Genomic DNA, 15009 nt, shown 5'->3' with positions numbered 1-15009 from the left:
GAGAGAGGAGGGGAGAGAGGGGAGGGGAGAGAGAGGAGGAGAGGAAAGGGGAAGGGAAGGGAGGGAAGAAGAGAGAGGAGAGGGGAGGGGAGAGAGGAGAGGGGAGGAGAGACAGGAGGGAAGAGGAGAGGAGAGGGGAGGGGAGGAAGGCAACAAGCTGATTCTCAGGAGAAAAAAAGTGGAGGACACTTGTTGTGTACATAAGCATGCTGCTTAAATTTGCATGCTGATCACTGATTGGCCACCCATGGGCAACAACGTTGAATGACTATCAGAGCAGACCACCTCCAAGGCAAGTTCTTAAAAGCGGCTTCCCTGGAGGCTGCTGGCATTCACTACAATAAAGTCTTATTCTAGCTACAGTGACTCCAATTCCTTTTGCTATGTGGCCCCCACCCAGTCACATGACCGCACAGCCACTCCCAAATTATTCCTAAATATTGAACCATTGCATTAAATCAGTCCATTCTATAGTTTCAGGGATTATGATATCACTAACCCTTAGGACTACTGTGTTCAGGCCAGGTTGATCTGATTCAATGCCCCTATATAGAGAGTTTATATGGGGAGCAATCCTGTGCACATTTCCACAATCACAGTGTCCCATTATTCCCCGCAGGCATGTATTAGTTCACAATCACAACAATAATAACAACAACATTCAGTGATACATAGAAACATAGAAACATAGAAGACTGACGGCAGAAAAAGACCTCATGGTCCATCTAGTCTGCCCTTATACTATTTTCTGTATTTTATCTTAGGATGGATATATGTTTATCCCAGGCATGTTTAAATTCAGTTACTGTGGATTTACCAACCACGTCTGTTCCAAGGATCTACTACTCTTTCAGTGAAATAATATTTTCTCACATTGCTTTTGATCTTTCCCCCAACTAACTTCAGATTGTGTCCCCTTGTTCTTGTGTTCACTTTCCTATTAAAAACACTTCCCTCCTAAACCTTATTTAACCCTTTAACATATTTAAATGTTTCGATCATGTCCCCCCCTTTTCCTTCTGTCCTCCAGACTATGCAGATCGAGTTCATTAAGTCTTTCTTGATACGTTTTATGCTTAAGACCTTCCACCATTCTTGTAGCCCGTCTTTGGACCCGTTCAATTTTGTCAATATCTGTTTGTAGTTACAGTCACAGTTACAGTTACAGTCACAGAACCAACACAGTCTGTAGAGTGTGAAGTTGCACAGTTGCTTTTGGGATCTTCAGATGGAATAAGAGAGGCTACCACTAAGGCCTGAAAGACCAAAAAATTGCTACTCCTGCAATGAGAAAAATCACAATCAAAACCCATTCATACCACAATGACCACATCAGGGTTTTTTTTTAATGTTTATTCTTAGCCGGTCTTCTCCAGGAATCACTTGCCACTCTAAGTTCTTCGCTAGTCCTTCTACATGTGTGTGGTGGTCCACTCTTTGTCTTTAGTTTGGGCTGCTGTTTCAGTGGTCAACAGGATTTGGTAGGTCCTGTCCCAAGCTTGGCTAGGTTTTTCCTCGTGTCAGCTTTTATCAGGACCCAATCACCAGGCTGGAACCTCTGAATAGCAAAATCAAGAGGTATTTGTGTTAGTAGTCTTTTGTTTCTGAGGCAAAATAAAGAAGAGGAGAGACTAAATAGACAGTTCTTTACTGACATACCTTTAGTTTCATATTGTGGTAATCCAAATATAATTGACAAATTAATAGTAAAGTTATTCGGATGGTATCATTACAATTCTATGGAGTTTAAATTTGACTATATAAGTTCGAAATATAAGCAAAATAAGAATGAAAATGTAAATTGTGTTAATCTCAACTTATATATGTTATCTCTACTTAGTGAAAAATTACTATATATTAACTTGATGTATTCATGAAAATCACTTTTTATAGTCACAGCATTAAGTTTTTACCTTTGTGATGTGTACCACCTACAGTTCACATTTTGGAAATACTCATTTAATGTTTTGTTATGTCCTATGTGTTATGTTTGTTTGTTTTTTTCCTTTTTATAATCAATAAAAATTAATTAAAAAAAAACATAATTTAAGAAGGTAAAGTTTATTTTATTTATTTATTGGATTTATATGCCACCCCTCTCCCAGGACTCGGGGCAGCTTGCAACATATAATAAAAAACAATAAAATACAATGGCTAAATCCAATTAATTAAACTAGATAACTAACCTAAAATACCCAATATATTCAAAATCAATTGTACACATTCAGACCTCAGCCATGCATAATATTCATCAGCCAGGGGGCCCAAGATCTAATTGTCCAAACCATGGCGACATAAGTGAGTCTTAAGACTCTTGCGGATGGCAAGGAGGGTGGGGGCAGTGCGCTTCAGCCAAAAGATGATGATCCAAAGTCAGTTGTGGATCAAGGAGGATGCCCAAGTTGTGGACCCCCCCCCCCCCCCGAGTAATGGACGGACAGATGGAAGTGTCCTTGGGCAGCAGGGTTGAATCTGAGCATGTTAACACCCATCCAGACCCTAACACTAACCCCCTCAGAGAAGGTCCGCAACTTGGGCGTCCTCCTCGATCCACAGCTCACATTAGAGAACCATCTTTCAGCTGTGGCGAGGGGGACATTTGCCCAGGTTCGCCTGGTGCACCAGTTGTGGCCCTACTTGGACCGGGAGTCACTGCTCACAGTCACTTATGCCCTCATCACCTCGAGGCTCGACTACTGTAATGCTGTCTACATGGGGCTACCTTTGAAAAGTGTTCGGAAATTTCAGATCATGCAGAATGCAGCTGTGAGAGCAATCATGGGCTTTCCTAAATATGCCCATGTTACACCAACACTCCGCAGTCTGCATTGGTTGCTGATCAGTTTCCGGTCACAATTCAAAGTGTTGGTTATGACCTATAAAGCCCTTCATGGCATCGGACCAGAATATCTCCGGGACCGCCTTCTGCCGCACAAATCCCAGCAACCGGTTAGGTCCCACAGTGTTGGCCTTCTCCGGGTCCCGTCGACTAAACAATGTCGTTTGGTGGGACCCAGGAAAAGAGCCTTCTCTGTAGCGGCCCTGACCCTCTGGAACCAACTCCCCCCAGATATCAGAGTTGCCCCCACCCTCCTTGCGTTTCGTAAGCTCCTTAAAACCTACCTCTGTTGTCAGGCATGGGGAAATTGAGATTTTTCCTTCCCCCTAGGCTTATAAAATTTATGCTTGGTATGTCTGTATGTATGATTGGTTTCTTAAATTAGGGTTTTTAAATTCACTTAAATATTAGATTTGTTTATATTGTCTTATTATTGTTGTTAGCCGCCCCGAGTCTACGGAGAGGGGCGGCATACAAATGTAAAATAAAATAAAATAAAATGAAATGAAATGAAATGAAATGAAATGAAATGAAATGAAATGAAATGAAATGAAATGAAATGAAATGAAATGAAATAAAATAAAATAAAATAAAATAAAATAAAATAAAATAAAATAATAAAATAATAAAATAAAATAAAATAAAATAAAATAAAATAAAATAAAATAAAATAAAATAAAATAAATAAAATAAAATAAAATAAAATAAAATAAAATAAAATAACATAACATAACATAACATAACATAACATAACATAACATAACATAAAATAAAATAAAATAAAATAAAATAAAATAAATAAAATAAAATAAAATAAAATAAAATAAAATCAGCCTCCAGACACTGGCACATCACTTCCACTGCTTCACTGAGTGGACATGGAGAGACTGGCAGTAAAGTCAAGTTTTAGAGATTGCACTATGAGTGAGATGGGAGATTTCAATATTTATATTTATTAGATTAGTATGCCACCCCTCTCCAAAGACTCGGGGCAGCTCACAAAAACAACAACCACACAATACACAGAATACAAATCCAATATTAGATAAAAAGCTAAATTTAAAACCTATAAATATTAAAAACAATTGTTACTGCACAATCACACCATTCTCATGTATTACAGTCAGAAAAAAGGTGGGGGGGGAGAAATAGTTAATCCCCCCATGCCTGGTGACATAGATAGGTCTTCAACATCTTGCAGAAGGTGGGAAGAGTGGGGGCAATTCGAATCTCCAGGGGGAGTTGATTCCAGAGGGCCGGGGCCGCCACAGAGAAGGCTCTTCCCCTGGGTCCCACCAAATGGTATTGTTTAGTCGATGGGACATGGAGAAGACCAACTCTGTGGGACCTAATTAGCCGCTGGGATTCATGCGGCAAAAGGCGGTCCTGCAGTATTCTGGTCCGATGCCATGTAGGACTTTATGGGTCATAACCAACACTTTGAATTGTGCCTAGAAACTGATAAGCAACCAGTGCAGCCCGCAGAGTGTTGGCAAAATGTGGGCAGACCTAGGAAGCTCCACGATAGCTCTCATGGCCACATTCTGCATAAATGATTTAAATAAATGTATAAATGCATTATATAAATGATGTTTTAAAATATCTTTTTCATCAACCACTACTCCTTTCCAAATGAAGCTGCCCTTTGCAATTGACTTAGAGGAATTTTATCAATGACGATGATGGTCAAGTGGTGAGCCCGATGTTTTGCGATTCACTATTGTTGTTGTTATCTTTATGTGGTCAGCTAAGGCTTACTTAAAGGACATTACTAGAGACTCAACTTATGGGACGTCATGAAATTTGCTTGCTCTACAAAATTTATCACTGGCGTTACAAAATTGTCCAGTGCAAAATCAAATGAATGTTTCAGCAAAGACTATAAGTAAGATCAAGTTTTAGAAATTGCTCTATGTGTGAGATGGGCGATCTCTACATTTGATATATAAATGATTTTTAAAAAATATATTTTTCATCAACAACGACTCCCTTCCAAAGGCAGAACTAATAGCTGACCTTACCTGTCTCTCCAGCCTCTGAAAAAAGTCTGTTTAAAAAACCACAGTGTTCTACCACCCTTTCCTGGAATGGCTCGGTATTAAGAAGGAAGAAATTCTGCTCTCTGGCATTATAGAGTGGCCACTCATCCTTGGTGGCTGCTGACCCAGTGGGATTCCTGTGGAGAAAGAAAAGGACATTGATGGAAACTAATCAAGGGGAGAACCAATCTAGAAATACAGTGGTACCTCATGATACGAACTTAATTGGTTCCAGGAGGAGGTTCGTAAGGTGAAAAGTTCATAAGATGAAACAATGTTTCCCATAGGAATCAATGTAAAAGCCAATAATGCTTGCAAATCCTTCAGGAAAATCCCAAACTTTAGAAGGGAGGCGAACAGAGGGCAGGGAAGAGCAGTTAAAGGGGGCGGGTGAAAGAAGCAAAGCTAGGCTAAAGGGTGAGTGGGAAGGAAGAAAGGCAAGGGGGCACCCCTCCTTTTTCTTTCTTAAAAAGACACCCCCCTCAGTGCTTGCAAAAACGCCGTCCTCCTAGTTAATTCAGTGGAGTCTTTTCCCCCCTCCAAGCCACCCCTCCCTTTTCTTTCTTAAAAAGATACTCCCCTCAGTGCTTGCAAAAACGCCATCCTCCTAGTTAATTCAGTGGAGTCTTTTCCCCCCTCCAAGCCACCCCTCCCTTTTCTTTCTTAAAAAGATACTCCCCTCAGTGCTTGCAAAAACGCCGCCCTCCTAGTTAATTAAGTGGAGTCTTTTCCCCCCTCCAAGCCACCCCTCCCTTTTCTTTCTTAAAAAGATACTCCCCTCAGTGCTTGCAAAAACGCCGCCCTCCTAGTTAATTAAGTGGAGTCTTTTCCCCCCTCCAAGCCACCCCTCCCTTTTCTTTCTTAAAAAGATACTCCCCTCAGTGCTTGCAAAAACGCCGCCCTCCTAGTTAATTCAGTGGAGTCTTTTCCCCCCTCCAAGCCACCCCTCCCTTTTCTTTCTTAAAAAGATACTCCCCTCAGTGCTTGCAAAAACGCCGCCCTCCTAGTTAATTAGGTGGAGTCTTTTCCCCCCTCCAAGCCACCCCTCCCTTTTCTTTCTTAAAAAGATACTCCCCTCAGTGCTTGCAAAAACGCCGCCCTCCTAGTTAATTAGGTGGAGTCTTTTCCCCCCTCCAAGCCACCCCTCCCTTTTCTTTCTTAAAAAGATACTCCCCTCAGTGATTGCAAAAACGCCGCCCTCCTAGTTAATTAAGTGGAGTCTTTTCCCCCCTCCAAGCCACCCCTCCCTTTTCTTTCTTAAAAAGATACTCCCCTCAGTGCTTGCAAAAACGCCGTCCTCCTATTTAATTAAGTGGAGTCTTTCCCCCCCTCCAAGCCATCCCTCCCTTTTCTTTCTTAAAAAAAGGGGGGAAGAAACCCCTTCATCTTAGCAGCAGCGGCTTGGGTTCGTAAGGTGAAAATAGTTCAGAAGAAGAGGCAAAAAAATCTTAAACACCGGGTTCGTATCTTGAAAAGTTCGTTAGAAGAGGCGTTCGTAAGATGAGGTACCACTGTAAGGAGAAATTTCCTGACAGTGAGAACAATTGATCAATGGAACAGCTTGCCTTCAGAAGCTGTAATACGCTTCATTATTTGTTTGTTTGTTTGTTTGTTTGTTTGTTTATTAGATTTGTATGCTGCCCCTCTCCGTAGACTCGGGGCGGCTCACAACAATAACAAGAACAATGTAAAAAACAAATCTAATAATTAAAAAAAACACTAAAAACCCCATTATTAAAAGCAAACACACACACAAACATACCATGTATAAACTGTATAGGCCCGGGGGAGATGTCCCAGTTCCCCCATGCCTGACGGCAGAGATGGGTCTTAAGAACTTTATGAAAGGCAAGGAGGGTGGGGGCAGTTCTAATCTCCGGGAGGAGCTGGTTCCAGAGGGTTGTGGCCGCCACAGAGAAGGCTCTTCTCCTGGGTCCCGCCAAACGACATTGTTTAGTCGATGGGACCCGGAGAAGGCCAACTCTGTGGGACCTAACCGGTCGCTGGGATTCGTACGGCAGAAGGCGGTCCCGTAGATATTCATTGCTGGAGGTTTTTAAGAAGAGATGGGACAGCCACTTGTCCAGAATGGAATAGGGCCGTGATGGTGATCCTCTGGCACACATGATACAGGTGGCACATGGAGCCATATCACAGGCCACACGAGGGGTTGCCTTATGTCAGCTCCAGCACGCATTCACATGCTGGCCTGCTGATTTTCAGCCTTGGGAAAGGCCGTTTCACCCTCCGGATGCTCCAGGGAAGCTTCCCTGAAGCCCTGGAGGCAAAAAAAAAAATCACCCCAAAAAATCACCCAATGGACAAACCAGAACTTCCGGTTTGCTGTTGTGCTGTTTTTATTTGCAGTTTGGAGGGTTCAGGGAAGCTTCCCTGAATTCCCGGAGCCAAAAAACCCGCCCAATGGCAGGAGCTATCTCCGTTTCCCACCCCCCTCGGCAGCCCGAGAAGCCCAGAATGTGGCTTCAAGTTGTTGGGGTCCAGGGATCAATTATCTCAGAAAAGCAGCCAATTATCCCTAATTGAGGGCAGCTTCCACACCAAAGGATTCTTACCCCCCTGCCCCATCAGCTTAGGCGGCTCTTCCAAACCGCGTGCTCTGAGCGACTGGCAAGCAGCTGCGTCAGCTCTTGCCAAAACTCTTGTGACCCTTCTGGCTCAGGGAGAACAGACAATGATCTGATCCACGGCACTCGGAGTAAGGGGAGTGCATACATTCGCCACCGTGCCTTCCGTCCCCTGTAGTAATGTTTCTATTTTACTTGTATCATGTATATAAACATTGTAAACATTAATATGTACTCGATGAAAGAAAACAATAAAATAAAATAAAGTGCATTTGTTGAACGGAAGGGCTTCATTTGCATTTAAAATACCAATCTGTAGAAATAAAGTGAACCACTTACCCACTTCTGGCAAACTCTGCCCAGTAGTGCATCATCTCACGGCTCAGTCTGGCTTCAGCCTCTGTGTATGTTTGATTGACAGGCATCATTGACTCAAGGGTTCCAAACACAAAAGGAACCTCAGCACCGTGAGATGCCCCAATCCATTCAGGCCAGACTGACCATGAAGGGCGATGTGTGAATAAATAGGCATATACAGGACTCCCAGTTTTCCTGGTATTTCCTACAACTTTCCTGATTGGGCATGCATAGAGCCAATCTGTATAGAATTGGGACAGAGCGGAGCGGTATTGTGCTGGGCCCTGTTGTCCTTCACTGTACTTCATTGCAATAGTCCGAATAAAATCTTCAGTTGCATTGGGCACCAACAGCCCTATCCCTTTCAGAAGCTGCTCCTGATTGATGAGATTGTCGGTGATGTTAGGGAAAACATAGTGGACAAGAGGGGCCGCTTCATCAGAGGTTGCACCTATGAGGACTGGTTTGATCTGAATTTGCCCCTCCTCCATGAGGTTTTCTGGATCACCAAGTAGAAACTCCCCATCTATAGTTGGCTTGAAGGGAAAATTCAAAATGAAGCCACCTTTGCGGAACAGAGCTATTTCATGCTGAATAAGTTCAGAAACATTTTTTGTTTGCAGACAATGCGCAAGGCTGATATTATTGTCCTTGGAGCAACCTAGCAGACGAACAAATTCCAAAGCTAACCGTTTGGCTTCCTCAGGAGACCTCCAAGAATCGAAGCCATTGGCTGTTCCACTCTGGATCACCGCTTGGGCAAAAAGGTCCTGGCTTTTTGGTGTGAGAAGATGGAAATTCACAGAAGCTGCTCCAGCACTGTTTCCAAAAATGGTCACCCGAGAAGGATCTCCCCCAAAGACAGCTGCATTCTCTTTTATCCACTCCAGGGCCAGTTGCTGGTCCCATAAACCTAGGTTCCCTGGAGCAGCTGGTGGCAAGTACAGAAAGCCCAGGGCTCCCAAGCGATAATTGATGGTGACCACAATGACGTTCTCAGTGGCAGCCAAATGTGTCCCATTGTAGATGTCCACAGAAGACGTGCCGAATGCAAAACTCCCTCCGTGTATCCAGACCAAAACTGGCACTGGTGAGGAAGATTGTGAATGTGGCACCCAGATGTTGAGGGAAAGGCAATCTTCCGACAGTGGTGTTTTAGGAGACAATATCTCTGCTTCAGGGGTATCCCGGGAAATAAATTGAGGACAGGAATTACCAAAGCTGGTGGCTTCCAATGTTTGATTCCATGGCTGATGTGGGAGAGGTTTCTGGAAACGCAACTTCCCCAGGGGAGGCTCAGCATAAGGAACGCCTAGATAGGCTGTCACAGATCCATTGTCAGATAGGAACTGCTTGCCCTTAATAGGGCCACTGCTGGTTATGACCACTGTGTCCTCATTAGAAGCAGAACTGGAGGCTAATGGACAGGAGATGAGGAGGAGGAGGCAGCATAAGAGAGACGGGCATAGCAGACAAAGCATTGCAACAGTAGGATGAGTCGGTGGACCTGGAAAAAGTTATAACCAATATGACATTACAGTATTCATGATTACTTTATTGTGATGATGGGGCTACTTTTTTGCTGAGGACACCAGTGGTGAGCAGGGAATGACTTAGTCAACTTTGCCCTTCTCCATGATGTATGGAGAACGTTCTAGAAGGACCGCTTAGAACTCTTGATCACTGATCCCCTTGTTCAGCAAATGGATAGTTTTACACAGAATTACTAGATCTTCCCAATACAGTGTTGCTATGTATTATCTGTGCTCTAACATTCTAACTTATTTTATTTTTATTTTATTTATTTTGTCCAATACACAATACATAAAGAAGAAAATAGACATGTAGTAATATATATAAAGAAAAGGATAGAAGAAAATATATAAAAATAGAGGAGAAGATATATGAAAGGAAGAAAATATATATGATATATGAGATAAAGGAAAGACAATTGGACAGGGGGCGAAAGGCACACTAGTACACTTATGTACGCCCCTTACTGACCACTTAGGAACCTGGAGAGGTCAATTGTGGATAGTCTAAGGGAGAAATGTTGGGGGCTAGGGGTTGACACTATTGAGTCTGGTAATGAGTTCCACGTTTCGACAACTCGATTGCTAAAGTCATATTTATTACAGTCAAGTTTGGAGTGGTTAATATTAAGTTTGAATCTGTTGTGTGCGCTTGTGTTGTTGCAGTTGAAGCTGAAGTAGTCATTGACAGGCAGGATGTTGCAGCATATGATCTTGTGGGCAATACTTAAATCATGTTTTAGGCATCATAGTTCTAGGCTTTCTAGACCCAGGATTGTTAGTCTATTTTCGTAGGGTATTCTGTTTCAAGTGGAGGAGTGAAGGGCTCTTCTGGTGAAGTATCTTTGGACATTTTCAAGGGTGTTGATGTCCGAGTTGTGGTATGGGTTCCAGACAGATGAGCTGTATTCAAGGATGGGTTTGGCAAAGGTTTTGTAGTGGTGAGTAGTGTGAGATTGCCGGAGCAGAAGCTACGTAGGATCAGGTTAACAACTCTAGAAGACTTTTTAGCGATATTGTTCCAGTGGGCTTTAGCACTTAGGTCATTTGATATTAGTATTTCAAGGTCTTTTACTGAGTGGGGGTTGGCTGTGAGAATTTGTTTATTCAGTTTATATATGAGGTTTGGATTCTTTTTGCCGATGTGGAGGGTAGAGCATTTGTTGGTTGATATTTGAAGTTGCCAGGTGTTAGACCAATCTGAGACAAAGTCGAGGTCTTTTTGGAGAGTAGATGTGTTGTCCGTGGTGTTTTTACATCGTCAGCAAAAAGAACACAGTTGCTTGTGATATGATCGCAGAGGTCGTTGATGAAGAGAATGAATAGAGTAGGACCTAGTACGCTGCCCTGGGGAACACCACTTTTGACAGGGACGGGGTGGAAATGGCACTTCCAATTTTGACAACTTGTTGCCTATTTGTCAGGAATGCAGTAATCAAGCTGTGGAGGAATCCTGAAATGCCATAAGATTTGAGTTTTAGGAGTAGTTTGTCGAGGACCACTGAGTCGAAGGCTTTGCAAAAGTCAATATAAATTGCATCAATGGATTTTCCTTGATCTAGGTGGGTAGTCCAAATGTTTTTGCAGTGAAGTAGTTGTAGGTTGCAGGATAATTTCTTTCTGAATCCAAATTGTTTGTTACAGAGTAGGTTATTAGATTCTAAGTAAAGGTGATTGATTGATTTATAATTGATTCCATGATTTGTTATCATTGTTACTTATTCAGAATCCTGTTCTGGAACCTGGTGTACTAAACCCTATCTTGTAAATTATGGCTAAGGTATAAGTGAAATAAATAACAATGCTGCTACCTTGTCAAGACCTTGACTATCTGTCAGAATGGTCAAACAATTGGCAACTCCAAATCTCAACCAACATGTTTTGTCTTATACATTGGCACAAAAAATCCAAACACAAAATACAAATTGGGTGGGTATGACCTTGTAGACAACCCTTACTTTGTCGAAGACCTTGGAGCAGGGGATAAATTCTTCCAGTTCGGACTGGATTGGGTGTACTGGTAGAGTTGGCTGCTGGTGGTTCGCAGAACTGGCAATGATGGCTGGCGGGCCATGACCCCAAACCAGTCCTCCCGTCACTGCTCACTCGACCTGTCCCACCCAGTCTCTTCTCTGCAGCTTGCCTGCCTGAAGCGCTACACCCCTGATTTGCCTGCCAGTTAAGCCTGTGAAGTCGCAGCATACCTAGCTGCCCAGTTCCCCCCTACCATCCCAGCCTGCCTTCCCTACTCCATACCCCGCCTGCAGGCCTGACATGCTTTCCTGCCTTCCAAGTGGCCTTCCCAGTCTTCCCCTGGCCAACATGCCAAGGCAGGCAAGAGGAAGGCCTCAGCGACATATTAGAAATTGTCAAGGTTTTTTCCTGCCTGAAAGAGACAATATTATGTAAAGCTCAGTATGCTAACCTGGGAGTGGTATAATCTGAGCATGTGCAAGAATGAAGAAGGAGAAGGGTGGAATTTAGCGTGGAATTTGCTCTTGATGTTTCTGATGGAGAAAGATGTCTGTAGAAAGTGTTCCTGTAAATATGGTACTGTAATATTTATTTGTGCACCTATAAAATTTGTTCTGAATCTCAGCCACATGCAGTCACTTGTTTCTCAAGCTTCTGGGTTTTAAATGCGAACTCCGACAGGTTATGCAGTGAAACCCAGAGAGAAATATAAAACTTATAAAACATAAGACTGCATGGTGAATTTAAAGGCTGAGAAAAGTGGATCAGGATGGCTGAAATTGACCTTTAGGATAGTTCAGTCCCAAAGCTGGGAAAGAAGAATTATTTAATATGGGCTGCTAAGATGGAGTACTATTTAAAGACAAAAGACTTGTGGGACATTTTTGAACCCACCCACCCCAAGTACTTACAGCAGCAGAAAAGAAAGCCCATGTCAAGGCTATGGCTTATAAGTCTCCAAGATGAACAATTTATGGCAATGGCAGATATAAATTCAGCTAAAGAGCTTTGGCAAAAATTGAGAGCCATCCAGGTGACATAAATGAACCTGCTTGCAATGTTGTACAATTATGTTTAGGGCTTGTATGCAGCCAGGGGACAAAAATGCAATTTTTATTTCTGTAACTACAGCATCTGTCTGGAACCCATACCACATTTCAGACATTAACACCCTTGAAAATGTCCAAAGATATTTCACCAGAAGAGCCCTTCACTCCTCCACTCGAAACAGAATATCCTACGAAAATAGACTAACAATCCTGGGCCTAGAAAGCCTAGAACTACAGCGCCTAAAACATGATTTGAGTATTGCCCACGAGATCATATGCTGCAATGTCCTACCGGTCAATGACTACTTCAGCTTCAACCGCAACAACACAAGAACACGCAACAGATTCAAACTTAATACGAACCGCTCCAAACTTGACTGTAAAAAATATGATTTCAACAATCAAGTTATCGAAGCGTGGAACTCATTACCGGACTCAATTGTGTCAACCCCTAACCCCCAACACTTCTCCCTTAGACTCTCCACGATTGACCTCTCCAGGTTCCTAAGAGGCCAGTAAGGGGCGTACATAAGTGCACTGGTGTGCCTTTCGTCCCCTGTCCAATTGTCTTTCCTTTCTTTTACCCATCATATATATTCTCTTCCTTTCATATATCCTCTCCTCTAAGTTCACTTTTACCCTTATATATATATTACCACATGTCTATTTTTCTTCCTATGTATTTGTGTATTGGACGAATGAGTGAATGAATGAACGAAATAAATAAATAAAGAAAGAAAGAATGAAAGAAAGAACAGTTTAGGTGAGAGCTGGAACACTATTTAAGCTATATTTGAAAGCAAGCCAGAAGGAGAGCTGAATTTAGAAAGATTAAAGTCATGCTTGCTGAAAGAGAAAATAAAATGTTTCCATTCCTAAACTGAGAGCAGAATTGGCTAACTGTTAGTGGAACTTGCATCAAATTGCCTGCATTGCCTAGCGACCACCAGCCAGAGAAGGAAGTTCCAGAAGGGATATCCTACAGAGAACGCCCACATGTCAAGAGTTGCTACGTTTGTGGGGAGACAGACCATTTGCAGAGGAGCTGTACAAAAGCAAGAAGTTTGCAGCAAAGACTTTTGCAGAAAGACTTTGCAAGCAAGAAAAGCACACGAGGACCACATCGCAGTTGCAAAGGGTTGCAGCAAAGAAAGCAATGTAAAGTGGTTAATAGACAGCGATGCAAGTCAAACTATTGTAAATAAATACTGTAATTTGTTTTGCAGATTTTCTCCACAGAACCCTCTAGAGCAAAGGACAGTCACTATCCCTGGTAGGCAGCCTTGAAAAGAGCCATTACACATCTGTCCATAATTGAAAGCAGTTAAAGAACCTGAAAGCCAATAACAGATACCTGAGATACAAATACCTGTGTAGCTAAGCACTCAGCCCTCCTGTTCCTTGCTGCACAGCCAGAGCTGGGTTCCTGCCTGTTTGGACTGGTAACTATAGAACCGTGAATTAAAAACAGGGACTGGCATTGATGAAAACCAGAACCTACCCCTGTGCCCAGCCAATGCAGGGCTACAGGGAAGTCAGGGGGCCAGAATTGAGTACTAAGTTGATGTCTCTGGAGGTATAAATGAACAATTTCCCCAACTCTGAAAAGCTGACATACCATGATGATACATCTAATATCACAAAACATCCCTGGTGCTTGATAAGTGGACAAAAATGCCAAATCCACTCTGAACATTTGGGTAACTGTGCGATGAACCAGTAATAAAAATTTCTAATCCAGCCTAAACATTCCCCTGACTATGCTTCAAGTCATAATACAGGGGGTGGACAAAGAAATGGAAACACTTGACTTTTTGGCATTGTTTGAACATGTTCCAATCAATCAAAACTTGACATATTTTAATGTTTTTTTAAATTCTGTTATTTGATGTGTTTTTTTAAACTACCCTTTTTTTTTACAGAAATTTAAGGAAATTGGTTATAACTTTCTAGAAATGGCAGACCTCTCAGACTTTCAAAGAGGCCAAATTGTTGGTGCTCGAATGGCAGGCGCTAGTGTAACAGAAAGTGCCTGAATGTTTGGCATTTCAAGAGGTAATGTCTCAAAAGTAATGACTGTTTTTGAAAGTGCACGTCTGGTCGAAAGTTGAAGTTGTCTGAGAGAGACGGTCGGACTCTAAAGCGAATTGTTAGAGCGGATCGCAAGACCACAGCTCCTAAAATCACTGCAGAGCTCAATAGACACGTACAGAACCCAGTTTCCACAAAAACTGTTTGAAGGGAGCTTCACATATCTGGGTTCCACAGAAGAGAGCAATCATGGCCTTCCCAAGATATGGGCTTCCCAAGATATGCCCATGTTACACCAACACTCCGCAGTCTGCATTGGTTGTCGATCAATTTCCAGTCACAATTCAAAGTGTTGGTTATGACCTATAAAGCCCTTCATGGCATCGGACCAGAATATCTCCGGGACCGCCTTTTGCCGCACGAATCCCAGCGACCGGTTAGGTCCCACAGAGTTGGCCTTCTCCGGGTCCCGTCGACTAAACAATGTCGTTTAGCGGGACCCAGGAGAAGAGCCTTCTCTGTGGCAGCCCCGACCCTCTGGAACCAGCTCCCCCTGGAGATTAGAACTGCCCCCACCCTCCTTGCCTTTCATAAAGTTCTTAA

At 42.7% G+C, this 15009-nt stretch overlaps 1 protein-coding gene across 1 annotated transcript; it reads right to left on the bottom strand.

The window, feature by feature from the left end:
- Positions 1-1520: 1520 nt before the first annotated feature.
- On the bottom strand, positions 1521-14657 carry LOC139158371 (cholinesterase-like). Its single transcript, XM_070735674.1, has 4 exons — positions 14642-14657; positions 7803-9327; positions 4861-5015; positions 1521-1558 (listed from the first exon to the last, which is right to left on the bottom strand). Exons 1-4 carry the CDS (start codon positions 14655-14657, stop codon positions 1542-1544), a joined length of 1713 nt encoding a protein of 570 aa, XP_070591775.1. The 3' UTR covers positions 1521-1541.
- Positions 14658-15009: the final 352 nt, after the last annotated feature.

This window comes from Erythrolamprus reginae, chromosome 2 (genome assembly GCF_031021105.1).
Source record: "Erythrolamprus reginae isolate rEryReg1 chromosome 2, rEryReg1.hap1, whole genome shotgun sequence".
In the NCBI taxonomy this organism is placed as follows: domain Eukaryota; kingdom Metazoa; phylum Chordata; class Lepidosauria; order Squamata; family Dipsadidae; genus Erythrolamprus; species Erythrolamprus reginae.
This window is presented reverse-complemented; position numbering and strand designations above follow the sequence as displayed.

What these genes read in the sequence shown, in the direction of transcription:
- LOC139158371 (XM_070735674.1), bottom strand. An exon ending in GCAGAGTTTGCCAGAAGTGG is followed by an intron (nt 5,016 to 7,802) that starts GTAAGTGGTTCA and finishes CTTTCTCCACAG; the next exon opens with GAATCCCACTGGGTCAGCAG.